Below are 16,190 nucleotides of genomic sequence, written 5' to 3'. Positions count from 1 at the left end.
CACTGTTATTAAAGGAACATGGAGTATGTGGATTTCTAAAAGATCGTATTGATCACTGCTGCATCCACATTTCAAATGTGACTATTGATGTAGAACATGTCATAGAACAACTGGCTTGAGTGGAACAAGATGCAGAACAGGAAGAGAAAGATATGACAACAAGCTGGTTGGATAAAATTTTTAGCTGATGGAATATTAGTAATTGGGTTAAGTCCTTACTGGAGACAATAATTATATTGGTGATTGTAGGGGTACTAATTTGGTTAACATTTATAATGCTGAAAAGTCTGATTCTAAGGAAGACAACCTGGAACCGGACAGTGATGCAAACCATTGCTCGGCAAATGGAACCACATCCTCAATATCCTCCACCGGCATCTAACAACTCTGGATTTCAGAGAAAGAATCTGAGGAACCCAGGAGGTGAAATGGAATGAAAACCGAATAGACAAGATCAGTTTCAGATCAAGTGAACCCAACCAGAAGAGTGAACGTAACATAAAGCAGAAGTGGTGGACTTATGAAATGTTGTGACAATCCTAATCTTTGTAATTTTCTTGATTCCTAATGAAGTAATTTTCCTTGATTATATTATTGGTGAGCACTGAGTGTAAAACATTTTAGTTAGTTAGTGAAAGCATTTGCCCTCCTTGAAAGGAGTGAAATGCTTTCAAAGGGGGGAAATGTTAGTAATAGAAGAAGAAATAATACAATATTGTTTAATATGTTACATTTGCGATGTACTGTTCCGAGGCTGCGCTTGGAAGATACAAAATATATGTGCAAGGGTAACATGAGAATGCACCAATTCATGATGAGGAGTAAGGAGGATTAAAGGAATGCTCAATTTGCAAGACATCTAGATAACTGGGGCTTCTTGGACCCTGGGAACTGGATCAAACCAACCTTGTGGTTTGGACTGAGACCAAGGGCTCAGAGAGCATGCGTGAGAAGGAAAGGTTAAAAAGTTCAACTCTGATGAAGACATCTTACTTCATCCCGACGACCACCCGGACGACCACCAGAGAGTAGTACACAAGCGCAGAAGGACTGATAAGATAATTAGCATACGAAGCGAGGCTAGGCGGAGCTAGGAAATGAATATGCATAGATGAGTTGTGAAACCTAATGCATATGTAATATCTTAGGGGATAAAAGAGAACTAAGAGAACAAATCATACGAAGTTAGATTTGGGCAGGCACGCCCCTAACTTCCGGCGCCTAATAAAGCACCTTCATATAATCACTTTGTGGATTATGTGTCTTCATGAACGCTAACAAAAGTAGCTGTCTGGATAAGGTAGGATTTATCTGCGTGTTACACACTGCTTAACACACAATTTCTAGAGACTTTTGCTACCCTTGGATTTACCTTGAATTTAACAGTGTTCATTTAATATCTCTAGATCAAAATAGCTTTGACTTTAGCAAATAATAGCTAACTGCCTTTAGTTGTGTTTTGAGGGAGAAAAAAAAATAAAAAATTAAGTTTTATGGTATTCTTGCCTAAAAAAATAAACAAATAAAACAAACCTTCAGAATTTTGAAGTTGGCTTTGAATATATTCTCTGAAATTTATGTACAAAACACATTTGTAAGGAAGCTCTATGTAGCAAGATGTCTAAGGTGCTGAAATACTGGTGCAGTTGGGTAAAGGAGCTGTGGGAAAGGTGATATGAAAGGCAATTTTCTGTGTGTGATAAGTAGTCAAGAAAGATTATATGTGCTGCTCACACCTTTTCAAAAAGCTGATAGGCTATTGTGAAAGGTGACCTGCCATGGAGTAGCAAAGAGTGACAACAGGAACAGGTAGCAACAGTAAGCCTTCCAACTTCAGGGCAATGTCACCAAGAACTCCTGGTATGGTTGTTTCAGCTGGTATAAACAGAGTCCTCTAAGGCTTCACATTTTCACTCAACAGATGAACTTTGCTATCCCTGGGCAAAGAACAGGGGGTACAAAATCTGGAAGGGATTATGTGAGTTTGCTCCTTCAAGTATGTGATGCTGTAAGAGAATGGTTTTTGTATGCTCAGGGATTTCTCCTGTTATTCATTACCCAGGATTTTCGATGTAATGTTTGTCGCGTTGCTCTCGTTGCTCCTGCAAAGGTATTTAGCTAAAACTCCATAGGTAAGTTCACATGGGTTGCAAAAGAAGTATTGCTTATTTCTAATATGCTGGGAAATGAGATAAAGTTTCTGAGTGAAGGCTGAAGCTCTATTTATACTTTCAGTGTGAATTCCTAGAAATCAGATCAGGTTCTTTACTACCAAATTCTACTTTACTTGAATCTAAAATATTGCAAGCTTTCCCCTAGGAAAATATTTTACCCATATTTCTTATGGAATGGTTCGTTGGCTGTTTATTTTTATATTAATGACAAATAGCTTTCTTCTACAACTGAACAAGATTCTCTTCAAAGAAATGTAGCAACAATTAGAATGTTAGACCTCCAGCCAGACTGTCAGTAGATTTATCTCTGTATATTAATTTTGGTGTAATACAGACTTGTTATCTATAGAATAATTTCTTTTTTCACATAAAATCTTTATAAACAGTGATATGGAGTGGCATTAGTATTATAAAGGTCTCTTAGATGCATAGTGTTTCAATTTTAGTGAATACCTCAGAAGTTAGAAAGCATTGTATGAGCAAGCTGTGAACTTCTGAATTGGTACTTCCAGTTCCTGTATGCAGTTGCAGCCATGCACTCAGTTTAAAAATAGTGTTGATATGTTTCAGTTACTATGCTGCAGTCTCCAGTTCTGATTCAATTCAACATTGAGCAAATGAATGTGATTATTTTAATAATAAGTTTCCTATTTGCATAACATTATTGAGGAAACTAGCAGCTCTGCGAGCACAAACACCAGATGGCAGTATTTGATTAGTTTCTGACTTCTGAGCAAATGCATTAACTGTTTTTTGGCTTATTTCATGAACATTCTTTTTGAGAGCTACTAGGATCTCTTTTCCTTGGAAAGTCCTTAAATAAATAAATAAGTCATTAAAGAATGAGAGCGTTCAACTGCAAGCAAACTAGCTCTAAAAGTTTTCTTAATCCTTGACAGTTTCAGAGAAACCAAAATGTTATACCTAGTCACTTAACTTAATGGTTGATTTTGCGGAGATATGTGCCTCATAAATATTTCTCTTACCACCACCTATGTCTGTCTTTATTGATAGTTCTTGGTAGTTTCCTGAAGAGATCACTTATGAAGGTAGTTACCAGTTTGGGACTTGATGGATGTGGTAATCTGAGTATTAACTGTGTGGCTCAGGTTAATTTCATTCCTATTCATTCAGGTGAAATAAATATTTTCTGAAATGTTTTTGTATCAGTGCTTGTATTGTGTTTTGTTGTTGTTGGTTTTTTTGCACTTAATAAATAGTGGTTATTTATTAAAAAACTGGTTCAAGTGTTAAGGAGAATCTGAGGGAAAATTTTGTCAGGTAAGCATTTCTTTAGACACAACACTGCCTTACCCATCTGATTAACACAAGCTACACATTCTTTTTGCCCCAAGTCTGCATATGAGTTCAAAATCATTGTTAGCCTAGTACAGGAGATCCACTTAAAGCACTGTCAATATGTTCTTGGAATTCTCAATTTTGACATTCTGTCATAGATCTTTAATTGGACTTCTAAGCCAGCTTTCTTAGCAGTTAAACCTGGACAAACCATCAGAGCTTGCTCTTTGCTCAGTAAGTTGATGGGAGTGTTGATCACATGTAAAGGGAGCCTTACTGATGTGCCGCATGCAGTCCCATGGGACTTGTTACTCTTCCTCTACATTGATATAATCACAAGGCATGTCAGTGGCCAATGAACAGCTGTTTCTTACACTGATTTTTGTGGCTTTTCTTCTGCATCTAGACTTTGTGGTTGCTGAGGCTGTTAAATGCTGGTTGGGGCTTAGCTAGCAGATGGTCACTGCATTTATTCTGATGCCACTTCAAAATACATTGACATGTTGATAAGGTGTCTTGGTAAGATCACTTCTTGAACTGCCACTTTTTCAGTTTGGTTTGACAACAGTTTCATTGCACAGCACCTAGTCAACATTCTTCAGCTCAACGTTGTTCTTATATAAAGTTCTGTATGATTGCATAGCTCTTACTAGAATCTTCCTCAACACTGTGCTGTCATTTCCATACGGTGCTATTTCCCTGGCTGTTTTCCAGCTTCTGTCATTCCTAAAGGTTGAGCTTGGATGGTTTACAAATGTACAGAAAATCAAAGCGGAGATGCTGTTTATTTCCATAATGTTAATTGTTAGTCATAAGAATGTGACTGATCACACAGAATAAACTACTATGAGAAAATGGTGAAACAAGGAAAAAAGGGACAGATTTTTCCTCTGAAAGTGCACAGCCCTATGTCATGTTTTCAGAGCACAAATTTTACCCATCTTAAATAAAACTTTGGAAATTAAAATAATGCTTGCATTTTTGCATTTATCAAATAGCTTTATCTAAAATAAGAAAAGGAAGAATTTGTAAAGAGGTTACCCTGAATGAAAAGGTGGTTGTGACCATGTGCAGTTGCTTTGGGGCTTACAGATAAGTATAAATATAACGATGTTATATCTGATACTTTATGACTAGTGAAATCATAATACTCTTTTTAAACTTTGAACTTCAAAACAAAAGCTTTACTTCCTTTCTCTCTATTACTCATGAGTTTTGGTCTTTTTAAATGCATGCTCTGTAAAATAAATTTCTGTTGATTATAAACCCACTTACAGGAAAGGAGGAATACCTAGCACTAAAAGGGTATTTTAAGACCAGTAAATTTGAGTGTGCAGTTTGTATTACTTCAAGTTTTTTTTCGCATGTTGTAAAGAGTGATCAGGAAATTTCATATACGGTATTTTTCAAAAAAGGCTGCAACAAAGTTATTTTAATAAGAAAAATGAATGCATGAATTATTTAAAATAGTTGGTGCAACTGTTCTTCTAACTAATCCAGGCGCTTGGAAGGCAATTACACTGAGCTTTGACAACATTGCCAACCCACTGCACAGTACCTTATGCCAAAAGCTATTGTTGTTTTATTGACCACGTTCACCATTACATATGCATATGAAAAAACAGAGGCATTTTCATTGGGATTACCCTAATAGCATTAAGAGATTATTTTTAAATTTCCTTGGAAGGAAATTCACTTAAATGAGATTACTTATTACTTGACTGGTTTCCTATCGTGCTGCTATGTTTAGGTAAGTCGAGTCCATTAGAGTATAAAGTTTTTAAAAAAACTGATTTTATACATTAATGATTTCAAATAAAGGAGAAGTACTATATTTGTGCATAGCTTCTTTTTGAGAAAGTTAAGTCGATGTCCTGGTTAGGAGAGATAACACTCTTTGTCCCTCTTGGTGGCCCCCCTAGTGTCACCATTAGTTGCTAATTACTTGCAAACAAATAAACAATTAACTCCTCGTGCCTCTTGGTGGGTGAGTTTTCATTGACATGCTAAAACTTTCTAATAAAAGATTTTAATTAATGACGTTGCAAATCCAACCCCCTTGTCAACATAGCTATAAGGAGGACTTTGGGAGAAATGCAAGTACAGTATACGTGCTGTGCTAGCTGAAGGTGAAATCATGGCAAGTACATCGCTGTGTGCTGCTAATACATCAGTGTCTCAGAATCTTCGGAAAGCGTCTAGTTTTGTAGAAAATAAAACCACACAGTGCTCCTTTTCCATTGAAAGTATTTTGGGATTGGAGCAGAAAAAAGATGGCATTCCAGCAGTGAAACCTCACAGACCATGGATGGATGCATGCACCAACTTGGGTAAGCCAGCAGTCTGTTTTGTAACTTCTCAAGCTTTTACTCTTTTAAAAATGTATATATTGTCATGTTTCTACCAGTAAATTGAAGTTTGTTTGCTTGCTTTTTCTAGTTTTAGGTGATGACAGTAATTCCCATCTGCAAATCCCTGTTGTTTCCTATGAAAATTCATTATTTCATGCTAACAGTGATCCAATGCAAGAGGAAAAAGTTTTGAAATGTGAAAAATATTTTTCAGTCACTGAAAGGCTATCTTTCAAACGAGAATTGAGCTGGTACAGGGGTAGAAGACCAAGAACCGCTTTCAATAGAAACCAGGTAGGGATTTTCTTACTACTTAATAAAGGACTAACAATGCAGCTTAGTAAATTGTTGGTAGAAGCCTATAATAGCTGACTGATTTGGTATTGTGTATCTCTCCATATAGAAATGTAATTAAGAACTAGTGTAAATTCACAATAATGTTACTAGCTTCATCTGGTCGATGTTTGTTCATGAAAGCAAAATTGTCCAAGCACTGCTTGGAAGCCTTAATTTAAACAAATTAAGCTGTTTCTATTTATTTATTTATTTTAACTCCTATAACAATAGCAATGATTGCTCAAAAAGTGTATTTTAATCTCCTCAGATTGAAGTCTTGGAAAATGTTTTTAAAATGAACTCCTATCCCGGCATTGATATTAGAGAAGAACTAGCTCGCAAATTAGACTTAGATGAAGACAGGATCCAGGTAATTAAATTGTTTCTTGAAAATTTCCATGTTTCCATCCATGTGTACTCTCTGGTGATATAAATAGGTAGATGATGCTAGTAACAATAATTTTAATGTCAATTTAAAACAATGTGAATTTATACATGATAGTATGCATTGAGTGATTTGAGAAATGACAGCCATTGAATTCATCCTGAAATCCCAACCCTTTTTCCATAGCATCAATGAGATATTTATCACTAATATTTCTGTGGTTTCTGCTTTGTTAATCTCTAGTTGTTTGTGGAACTTGATCACTTGCTCCCAGGTTTTAAAATCATGTTTACATTATGCATGTCAACATATTTAAAAACCAAATTTGAAACAACTATTGAAGTAATTTCTTGGAATGAATTAGTATATTAGCATTTTGAGAGTGTCAGGAGAGCACAACTGTGTTAAACCAGCATTTGAGCCTATGTCATGTATCTGGCCAAAAGCAAAATCTACTCGGGGTTTTAACTATTCATTTCCAGCTAATCAAATGTGATAAGAATACCATAAAAATTAGAATTCTGGCCTCGCCTTGATATTAAGTTTTTGATGGAGTTCATATTGGGCTTGATGGGGAGCTTGGTGCTGCTATTAATTAAGCAGTTGAAGTTACACCTTCAGACTTGTATGTGAATTGCAGCTGCTCAGGAACTTCCATTCAATGTCACTGAAGTTGATGCTAGTTTTTGTATTAGCGAAGTTGGTTCTCATTTTCCAGCAAAGCTGAGGGCATTATTTTTTTAGTCTTAATTAGTGCTGGTCACTGTCTTCAGATTTTAACTTTTTATTAAACTTCCAAACTACTGGCATTTCAGAAAATACTGTAGAGTTGTGTGAATGTTTTTAAATTTCAAAGCTTGCTCTTAATACAGTGCTGAATTTCTGAAAAACATGACTTTCATTTCAATTTTAGATCTGGTTCCAGAATCGTCGTGCAAAGCTGAAGAGATCACACCGAGAATCACAGTTTCTAATGGTGAAAAACACTTTCACCTCCAGCCTGCTAGAGTAGAAAGGATGGTTTGCCACTATACTACTACAATAGAACATGAAGAATTATTAGTTATTGTCATAATTTGTACTAAGTAATGATACATTGATTATATGATTTTATCACTAGATTTGAAGTGTTATAATTTTCAGTCAAATAAACTGTAAATACCTGAAGTATTATTATAACCTACTTTTTGTGGAGAAAGTCAAATTTTCTATATATTTTAATAAATATTTTCAGAAAAGTGTATATATATTTTTTACAGTTAAAAAACTCAAACTCTGGGTTGCACAAGATTTTCAGCTTGTGTGAATTACTGCAGGCTTAACTGATAAAGACCTAAAGCTACATAATTTTGAAGTGTAAAATACTCAATATGCAAAAAAGTGTTCGATATGTGAAATTGTGCATTGCATTAGAATTTAAATAGCTATAAAAAGAATATATTTTCTAAAAAAAAAAAAAGTTCTCCATGAAGATGGAAGGACTAGCATTCAACTGACTGTTTTCAGTTTGAACCATTGTTTCATTGAAAGAAGCTTAAAATTGTAATCTTTTTTATATATTTCACTTCATTTATATTTGCTTGTTTAATGCTTCAACTCAGCTATCTCCTTTGTTTTCAGTGTGAATGTTGCAGTTGCGGAGTTGCCATCATTATCTTGTAGTGACAGAATGCAGCATTTCACAGGATCAAATCAGTTGGGACCAGACCAGCTATCCAGATCATTGCCATTAATTTTATGTTGTTGAATATTTTTTTTATCAGACACTCTATGAAAATTAATTATCCTCATACTTGATTTTCAGCCAGAAGCCAGTATGCATAAGGACAGCCTTAAACTAGTTAAATGAACTCTGTTTTTCTACATCATGGCCACAGCTAAGTATGGATTTATGCTGTTGCTTGTACAGCAGAGCTTAAAGCACCACGTGCTTGAAGTGCTAGTGTCCTTCAGTGAGACTGGTCCACATTACTTACTAGAGACACACTGTACATGGGTCCAGCTGTATATGCAAAAACTCATTTTGTTAACACAAAATGATGGCTGATGGTCAGTAGAAGCACTGACTTTAATTAAAATTTCAACCTGCAACAACTGGTAAATCTTAAAGAACTTAGGCATAAGATTTTGTTAATTGGGTTTTCCTACTTGGCTGACATGAAAAATAAGTTTTATTTTGAATCAAAACTATATTTGCAATAGTGAAAAAAAATGAGCTGAATCATTTTATCTGCTGCAAAGAAAAGGGTTTTAATATGCAAGATTGAAAAACAGAAAGAGCAAAACTCTGAAAAATAGGGAGCAGAAATGATGTGAAGAATGCTTAATACTTTGAAATCCTCTTTGTATCTCATTCTAAGTTTAGATCTTTAACTCTTCTGCCTTGAAGGAATGCCTGGCCACTGAGCTATAATACATTCTGCTGTTGGTTTCCAAATTTCGTGAGGAAACAGTTTTTTCTAGGAAGTACTCTGATATTCACTGGAGGAAGAACTTGAGCCCGTTTTCAATCTACATGCATTCACCACCAGGTTGATACAGCCTCTGACACTTGGTTTCTCTGGAGTCACTTACGAGGAAATGAAAGTCAGTTTGTCATTGTTAATATAGGTTAAATGTAAATAATGGGGGAAAAAGAAAAGGGAGGGAGGAGGTGCAGAAGAAATTGTATAAATCCTTCTACTGTTGTAGTTGTCCGAATGCAGTTAGGCTAGTAGTACTTTCACATTTAATAAGAATAAAATGACAACAGAATTACTTTTTTTTTTTTTTTTCTTCTGGCACGTTACTTTCAATGCACTATAATCTCTAGAGGTAGGTGTTAAAATTTTAGACGTCTTCACTACTTCTAGACCATTCTTGATTCCTTCTGATGTGTGCTCTGCTTTTCTTTTAGCTTAAGTTCTTAGAAATCTGTAATTTACATTTCAGTTGTTATAATGGATGCATTAATGTAGCTTTGCTGAATGTTTGCAAGTTATTGCAAAGTGCAGTTAATTCAGGATTTTACCAGATACATCATACCTCTCATGTCATGAATGAAAAGCAAATTGTTGTTACCTGTAGAAAATGCTGTCCTACAGAATAAGAGGTAAGCTTAAGAAAAGGACTGATGGTAAAAACTTAATCTTACGTAGTTTCATAGAAAAAGCCAAAGAGAAGGATGATCCAACGTCGGTCCTTAGTCGATATTTTGGATGATAGGTTGAGATGTAAGACTTTCAATAAAACCCAATTCTATATTTTCTAAAAAATATTATTTAAAAGCTGCATTATTTTAGAGCTAGATTACAGGTATTTGCCATTTTGTGTCTGTAACTTCATGGGTTTATTGCCTTCATTTTTATAGAAGCCCTAAAATCTTGAATTGCTTGACTTTGCCTCTGGAAAGCCTATTTTAGTGTGGAAGTACCAAGCTTTTACCCAACACTGACATGTTAATTATTGATGCTTTGTTAGATTTAGGAAGTGACAATTACAATAAATATTACTAAGTGAATTTCTGTTGTTCTCTTAAATATTTCTGAATGCAGGATACAATCACAAGTAAAGCAATTTAAATGGAGCCAAATCCATTAGGAATAGTTTTAGAGAAAGGGAAGCTCAATTCAGATACAGACCTGATTTGAGGTAAAGACAGTACTGTGAATGCATGAGTTCTTATTTTGTTTTTCTTCGCACCTCAAAACATATTACCCATAGCTTAACCTTAGTGCTGGTAATTTGAAACTATTGTTGACTTTAGTGCTGGAAACAAGGTTTCCAAAAGCAACAGATTAGACTAATCTGTCCAGATTGATGCCTAAGAACCTTACTCTATTATCTGGCAAATACCTAAATACACCTAATGTCTTTTATAATGGAACTTGTCTCAAGTGTCGGAAGTCTGACAAAACAATTTAAGAGAAGGAGTAGAATAATAGCACCAGCTCTGGTGTCCAGCTTTCAATTAGCAAATGTTACTAGAAGGATGGCTTGTGTAAGGAAGGTACTGAGAGTTGTACGTAGTCCTGTGAGGGGCAAAAAGTTGAATAAAGTGATTGCATTATTTACTTCATCTTGGCTTAGATCATTCATCCTAAAGTTAATAGTTAAAGGAGAACCTTTAACTTTACATTTATGCCTATTTTGACCAGTTTGGGTTTAAATTGTGGCAGTGACTTTCTCAAATACAATTGAATTTCTTTTCCATCTTAAAATATTAGTCTGTACTTCATAGGACTTTCTAAGCTTGTAAATCCTGATAATATGCAGCTTTCTGGGCTGCCTTAGTAGTGCATCTAATACTGCTACTTGGACTGGCTGTGCCTAGGCAACTAAGAATAACGGGTGAGACTGCCAGAAGAAACGATTGTGCATGCTGAAATCTCATCCCATCCCAGTTCTGCATACTTTGTCTTGCAGTGTTTCTGTTTACCTACCTTTCAGAACTGTGATCAGAAAAGCATCAGTCATCTTGGTTCCTATTCTGACTTTCATATTTGTGAAGCCACAGCCTCCTTTTCTCCCATCCGTGTTGCCTTGCGTGGGCTCCAGTGCTCATTTGACCCTGTAATGAGTTGATAAATTTACAAGGACAGTGAAAAACTTCCAGCCAAAAAGCTGGCTAGTTTGAAACAGTCTTAAATTACCAGTGTTAGCTGTGAAAGCCCACATTTAGAATACCACTCATTGTCATTTAGAACTTCGTATTTGCAGTTACTGTGTTTATCAAGTCTGTGCTTACAAATAGCAAGCTAGCACACCAGCAAACTGTTTGTTACAACTTTCCTAGTGGACATATGTACATCTGCATTTTTTTTGTTGTCCAAAGTTTTGTACTGAAAGTACTTTTAAAGCAACAACACCCAGGATTTTTTATAGTTGTGTATCAGATTAATGCTGTGTTCTAATTGAAAAAGAAATGTGCCTTCAGAAAATCACCCAAGCATTTGTATGGCTGGATTTTACAAAAGACTTGTTTACCTAACATGAAATTAAGGTAATTTCAGATAGTTGAGATTAACTGTCAGGGTTAATTCATGATTTAAAAGAAAAAAAAAAGCTTTTTAGACATTGGTTGTAAAATAACGTTTGCTTTGATTCCTTGGATTGACTTTGTTTCTCTATCAGTTGCTATGTTGATGCTTTTTGTCTCTTCATTTTATAGGATTTACTGCTATGTAATGAGCTCATTATGTGAGGGGGAGCTGGGGCTGCTGGGCACCTGGAGGTGGAGGGGTTGGTTCTGATTGAATCACAAAGGAACCTCATGCGGTCCTAATGGGCAAGCAGCATTTGTGAGGGAGAGAAACCTAGGAGAATCTCAAAGTATGAAATGCTGTGTATCATGGCACAGTATTAGTAGCATAGTTTGTCAAATTGACGTGCAAAACATGAAACGTATTTGTTGAGTTTAGAAGAACCATTAAACTGAATTTCTTCTAAAAATGTTTTTGCAGGATGTTGTTTATTGGTAATGAAGGAAGAACGTCACCAAAAATTCTTAGGGATATATAGTTTTTGGCATAGTTCTGGTGTAATTGCCAATAACTCTTTATTTGTGTTATGGTGCAGGTATTAGAGTTACTGAACAAATGTGCTTTAAAATAAATTAAAAGCAAATGAGAACAAACAAAAACAACAACAAAATAATAGATTTATCAAGGGTATATTTTGATTTATGTTGTAAATCACTTACTGTAAAGTCTAGTGCCTTTAGCAAAGTGTGTATCTGTCGATTCACACGGTGCAAACAATGATTTTATGCCAATTTTCAAGCGTGGTCATCTGGTTTAGGACATTGTAAGGATCCAGATGCGTGGCCTGCAAATGCAATACAACACGTGGATTGGGAGGGAAATTGCATATTGTTTCTCCTTGGATTTACACATGAATGTTTTGTTCTCCCTAGCACCTAAGCCAGGTTTTCCTCTGCCACTGTGATGGCTGGAGCGCCCAATAAGTACAGTCTATTACTGTTTCCCATAATCTTGTTTAGTTTGGAGCAATAAGGACAAAAGTTTGCTGGTAATGTAAGATCTGATAATGAAAGAGACTATCTACATTATCATTCTTGTTATTAGGCACTTGAAAATTCTTGGGCTTTTCTATTTTTAGGTTGTGTATGTGGATATGCATTTCAAACTCTTTAGCTTATTTGACCTTTTGAAAAAATCTACTGTAAACTTGCATCAATTTATTGTACCTTGTTTTTCTGTGACACTTTCTGGCTCTCTTAAAATAGAATTTTTATTTTACCAGTCCATGTTATTTTACCACTTCTATAGTGATTACTGTTTGTCCACAGTACCTAGAATCTGGAACAGTATTGTGCCCGTGTATAGCCAACTTATGTGTTATTTATGAATTAAAAATTAATATATACCTTTTAATTATGTATTTCACACACTTTTAGTATTTAAAATTGTATTACCAATCTCAGTAATATTCCAAAATATTTTGGGATTCAGTTTGTATGAATGATGACATAGTAAGGAAATTAAGAAGATTGCAAAACAAACATTTTTCATTTGAGATTGCTGGCTATACTAGTTGCATTTTTTTTTCCAGATTAAATCAAACTTTAAATTGATTAGTATTAAAAACAGAGGTAACACTGTATTTCAATTGCAGCTGAAAATGCTGGGCTGCTTTTGCCCTCTAGTGGCTGGATTTTAGAATTACAGTTCTACGTCTTGGATGTATTTTGAGTAAAGTCTGCAGACATGAGGTAGGCTGTAGGTAGAATGCCAGCAGGTGACTACTTATTTTAATTGTTGTACAAATTTTGTAACTAAATCTATATTGAGTGTGCATACGGCTGACTTCGAATCTGATTATCGAAAGTTCTGGATGGGCAGTATTAAATTGAACCCGGTGGAAATTGGTAGGTTCTTAGTATTCTTAGTCTGAAAGTTATTATTTAGCTACTAATTTAAGAATTGAGTTTTGGGCAGCCAACTTTTTAAAATCTTACCTCTAAGTTAAGGCTGCTTTCATGGCTATGTGTTTACAGGACTGCCCAATGCCATCCATTTATAGTCCATTCTAGAAGGCATTTGACAAAGTGTCCAGAAATTATAAAAAAACCAACAACAACAAAAAAAAACACCCTTACAGTGTGAACCTTAGAATTCCTTTTCAGAATTCCTTTTCCTACAGTATCTACTAATGTAGTTCTTCTTTGATAACAAATACAAAGCTGAGAATGCAAACATTTGCCATATAGAAGCATGGCAGACTACAACCAGTCTTCTCATTTATCACTGTTTTATTGCATTAGAATGATAAGAAATGACATTGTGCTGTTTAAATACTACATGCTTCTTACCACTTTGTCTTGCATTTCAAAATGTGCAGTCAGGGTAAAATATTTAGAAATGGGACAGTAACCACATGTATTCTTTGCTTGATTTGGACATTTGTAAGTTACTGGACAAACACAAGGAATACAGTGAAATGCACTTGTCTGACTTCAAAGGTGGAACTGTATCTCATGCTATGCTGCAGGATGTGGCTATCTGACAATATAATTGCAAATTGCTCTAATTAATTTTGACAGAGAAAGGAAGTCATAGGGAAGCAGTCTAATGGGGCATCAACATCGCTCTTAAAATGCAGTTGCCTAGCTAGATATTTTAATGAGACTCAGGTAGGTTACACAGAAAATCTTGTAGTCATTCTTGCTTAAATGAGAGCTGAGCTGATCTTTCCTGTTTCTTCTGTGAACATATGGTGCTGAACAGTAAGATCCATCACAACTTACAGTTCAGTTGGAATGGTGTTGTCAGATATTTTTATTATTACCATCTAACTATAAGCAAATAATAATTGTTGTAACTTGCTGTTAACATGCTTTAACTTTCTGGGCAAGCATTAACAAATGTTGTTCATTGTGTTTGACCAGTCTCTTATTATCTGAATATTTTTATTACTCTTTCTAGAATTTAGCAACTGACTCAATCTTGATATCTGACTGCTTCAAATTGTTGTTTTACAACAGCATGCCAGACTGTAAGTATCAAGGACCTTAAGTTGTTTGAAAAGTAGGGCTGTCAGCAATAATTGTTATTCCTAACAGGGTCCTTCCTCTTTTTAAGTACAGTTTTGTAAAATTACTGTATAGATTCTCTTGTAAATCTTCCATAAAGCATTCTATTTTTTTTCTCTGAAATACTGTTATGTATCTGTCATATAAACAGACTACAGTTTCCAAATGCTTCCGGCCTTCATATTTTCTTTTGTTTGTATATTTCCCTTAGCGCAAGCAGAATGAGGTGCTGTTGACAAAGTGCTTTCCAATCATCTTCCATAATGGTTACACAATAGACTTCAGAATTCTTCTGGACATGTTCCTATTGTCTGTAATGGTATCTGTTACTAGTATCTCTGTTTTAATTACAAGAATCTTCAAAACAGTTTCTTTAGCTTCAATTACACTTAGCTTTTGGCCTCAAATAGTGAATGATGTCATCCTGAAGTGCTCGAACAAATTGCTCTCTCTGGGTTAAACGGGAAAGGGTTTAAGGCAGGCTATGCTCAGTCAGGGGTCCCTTAGTGTGCTAGGATTAATTTCACAGACATTGCCACAGGATGCTATAGATAGATGAATTTCAGGGTAGACTGTTAGATCAGCTCCCCGCTGCCCAGCCCCCTTATTTCCCTGCAGAAAGAAAACGACAAGATGTCTGGATGGAAGGCATTGTGCTGTACTAAGAAGAGGTTGAAATTAAAAGTAAAACTGAGAAACCCTTGTAAAAATATTACTTTATTAATATTTCCAGAGTGTATTCAAATACCCCCAGGAGAGCCTTGATTTGCTTTTTTAATAGTTGATTGAGATGAAATGCCTATATTGCAGCAAAATATCATTTCTAAAGTGAAGCATTAATAATGATTCAAATGTTGCTAAAGAATAAAACACATGACTTTAGGAATACAGTTGGATTGAAATGCTTCAAGTTCAACAGAATTTTTTGTTTAAAAATCACTCTTCCATTTTTTTCCATTTTTAATTTTCTTTGCATCACAAATCTACTTTTCTCTAAAAGTGCAGTTTCATGTTACACCTAATCCAGTGTAACAGAAGACGGCTGCTGAAAGATGCAGTCCTGCTCTGCTCCCTGTTTTCTCAGCAAAGATCAGGTGGCCACAGAGTCAGTTCAGCTTGCTTTTAGAACAGGGAGGAGTGAGTTTGGTGGCACGTCAGTAAGCTGAATTATCGCGGAGAACTGAGCTCTGTCCTTTATTATATTCATATGAATAAACAGATGCAAAACTAAACAGAAATACAAAGTTCACATTAGCCCGCAGACACTTTCTTCCAGCAGAGCAAGTTGGCCTGTATACTGTACATGGAACTGTGAGGTCTGGGGAATGGTAGTATTTTATGGAGATTTGCATTCATGAATCACTGATAAATAGTTGTTTCAAGAGTGATCAGAAGGCATTTCTATATAGTAACTGGTTTATTTCAGTCAGTTCCTTTTCAGTCCAACTTATTCTTACATCTGATGTTAACTTGAGCCTTTGGGAATGTAGGACTGGAAAAACTTCCGTGGTCATTAAGTGCAATTTCCTGTAGAAGATGTTGTTACCCAGAAAGGTCACAAGACCATTCACTCCTTACTCTCTGAACTGTGTGAGCCTCTGAACACGCCCAAA

General features: G+C 35.4%; 1 protein-coding gene across 1 annotated transcript; it reads left to right on the top strand.

Moving 5' to 3' along the window:
• Positions 1-5,544: 5,544 nt before the first annotated feature.
• HESX1 (HESX homeobox 1) lies at positions 5,545-14,456 on the top strand. The gene is made up of 4 exons (XM_080605653.1): positions 5,545-5,803; positions 5,913-6,118; positions 6,429-6,530; positions 7,459-14,456. Exons 1-4 carry the CDS (start codon positions 5,611-5,613, stop codon positions 7,555-7,557), a joined length of 600 nt encoding a protein of 199 aa, XP_080461779.1. The 5' UTR covers positions 5,545-5,610; the 3' UTR covers positions 7,558-14,456.
• Positions 14,457-16,190: the final 1,734 nt, after the last annotated feature.

This window comes from Anser brachyrhynchus, assembly GCF_964034855.1.
Source record: "Anser brachyrhynchus genome assembly, chromosome: 10".
NCBI lineage: Eukaryota > Metazoa > Chordata > Aves > Anseriformes > Anatidae > Anser > Anser brachyrhynchus.
The sequence above is the reverse complement of the archived record's forward strand: the minus strand, read 5'-3'. Positions and strand labels throughout refer to the sequence as shown.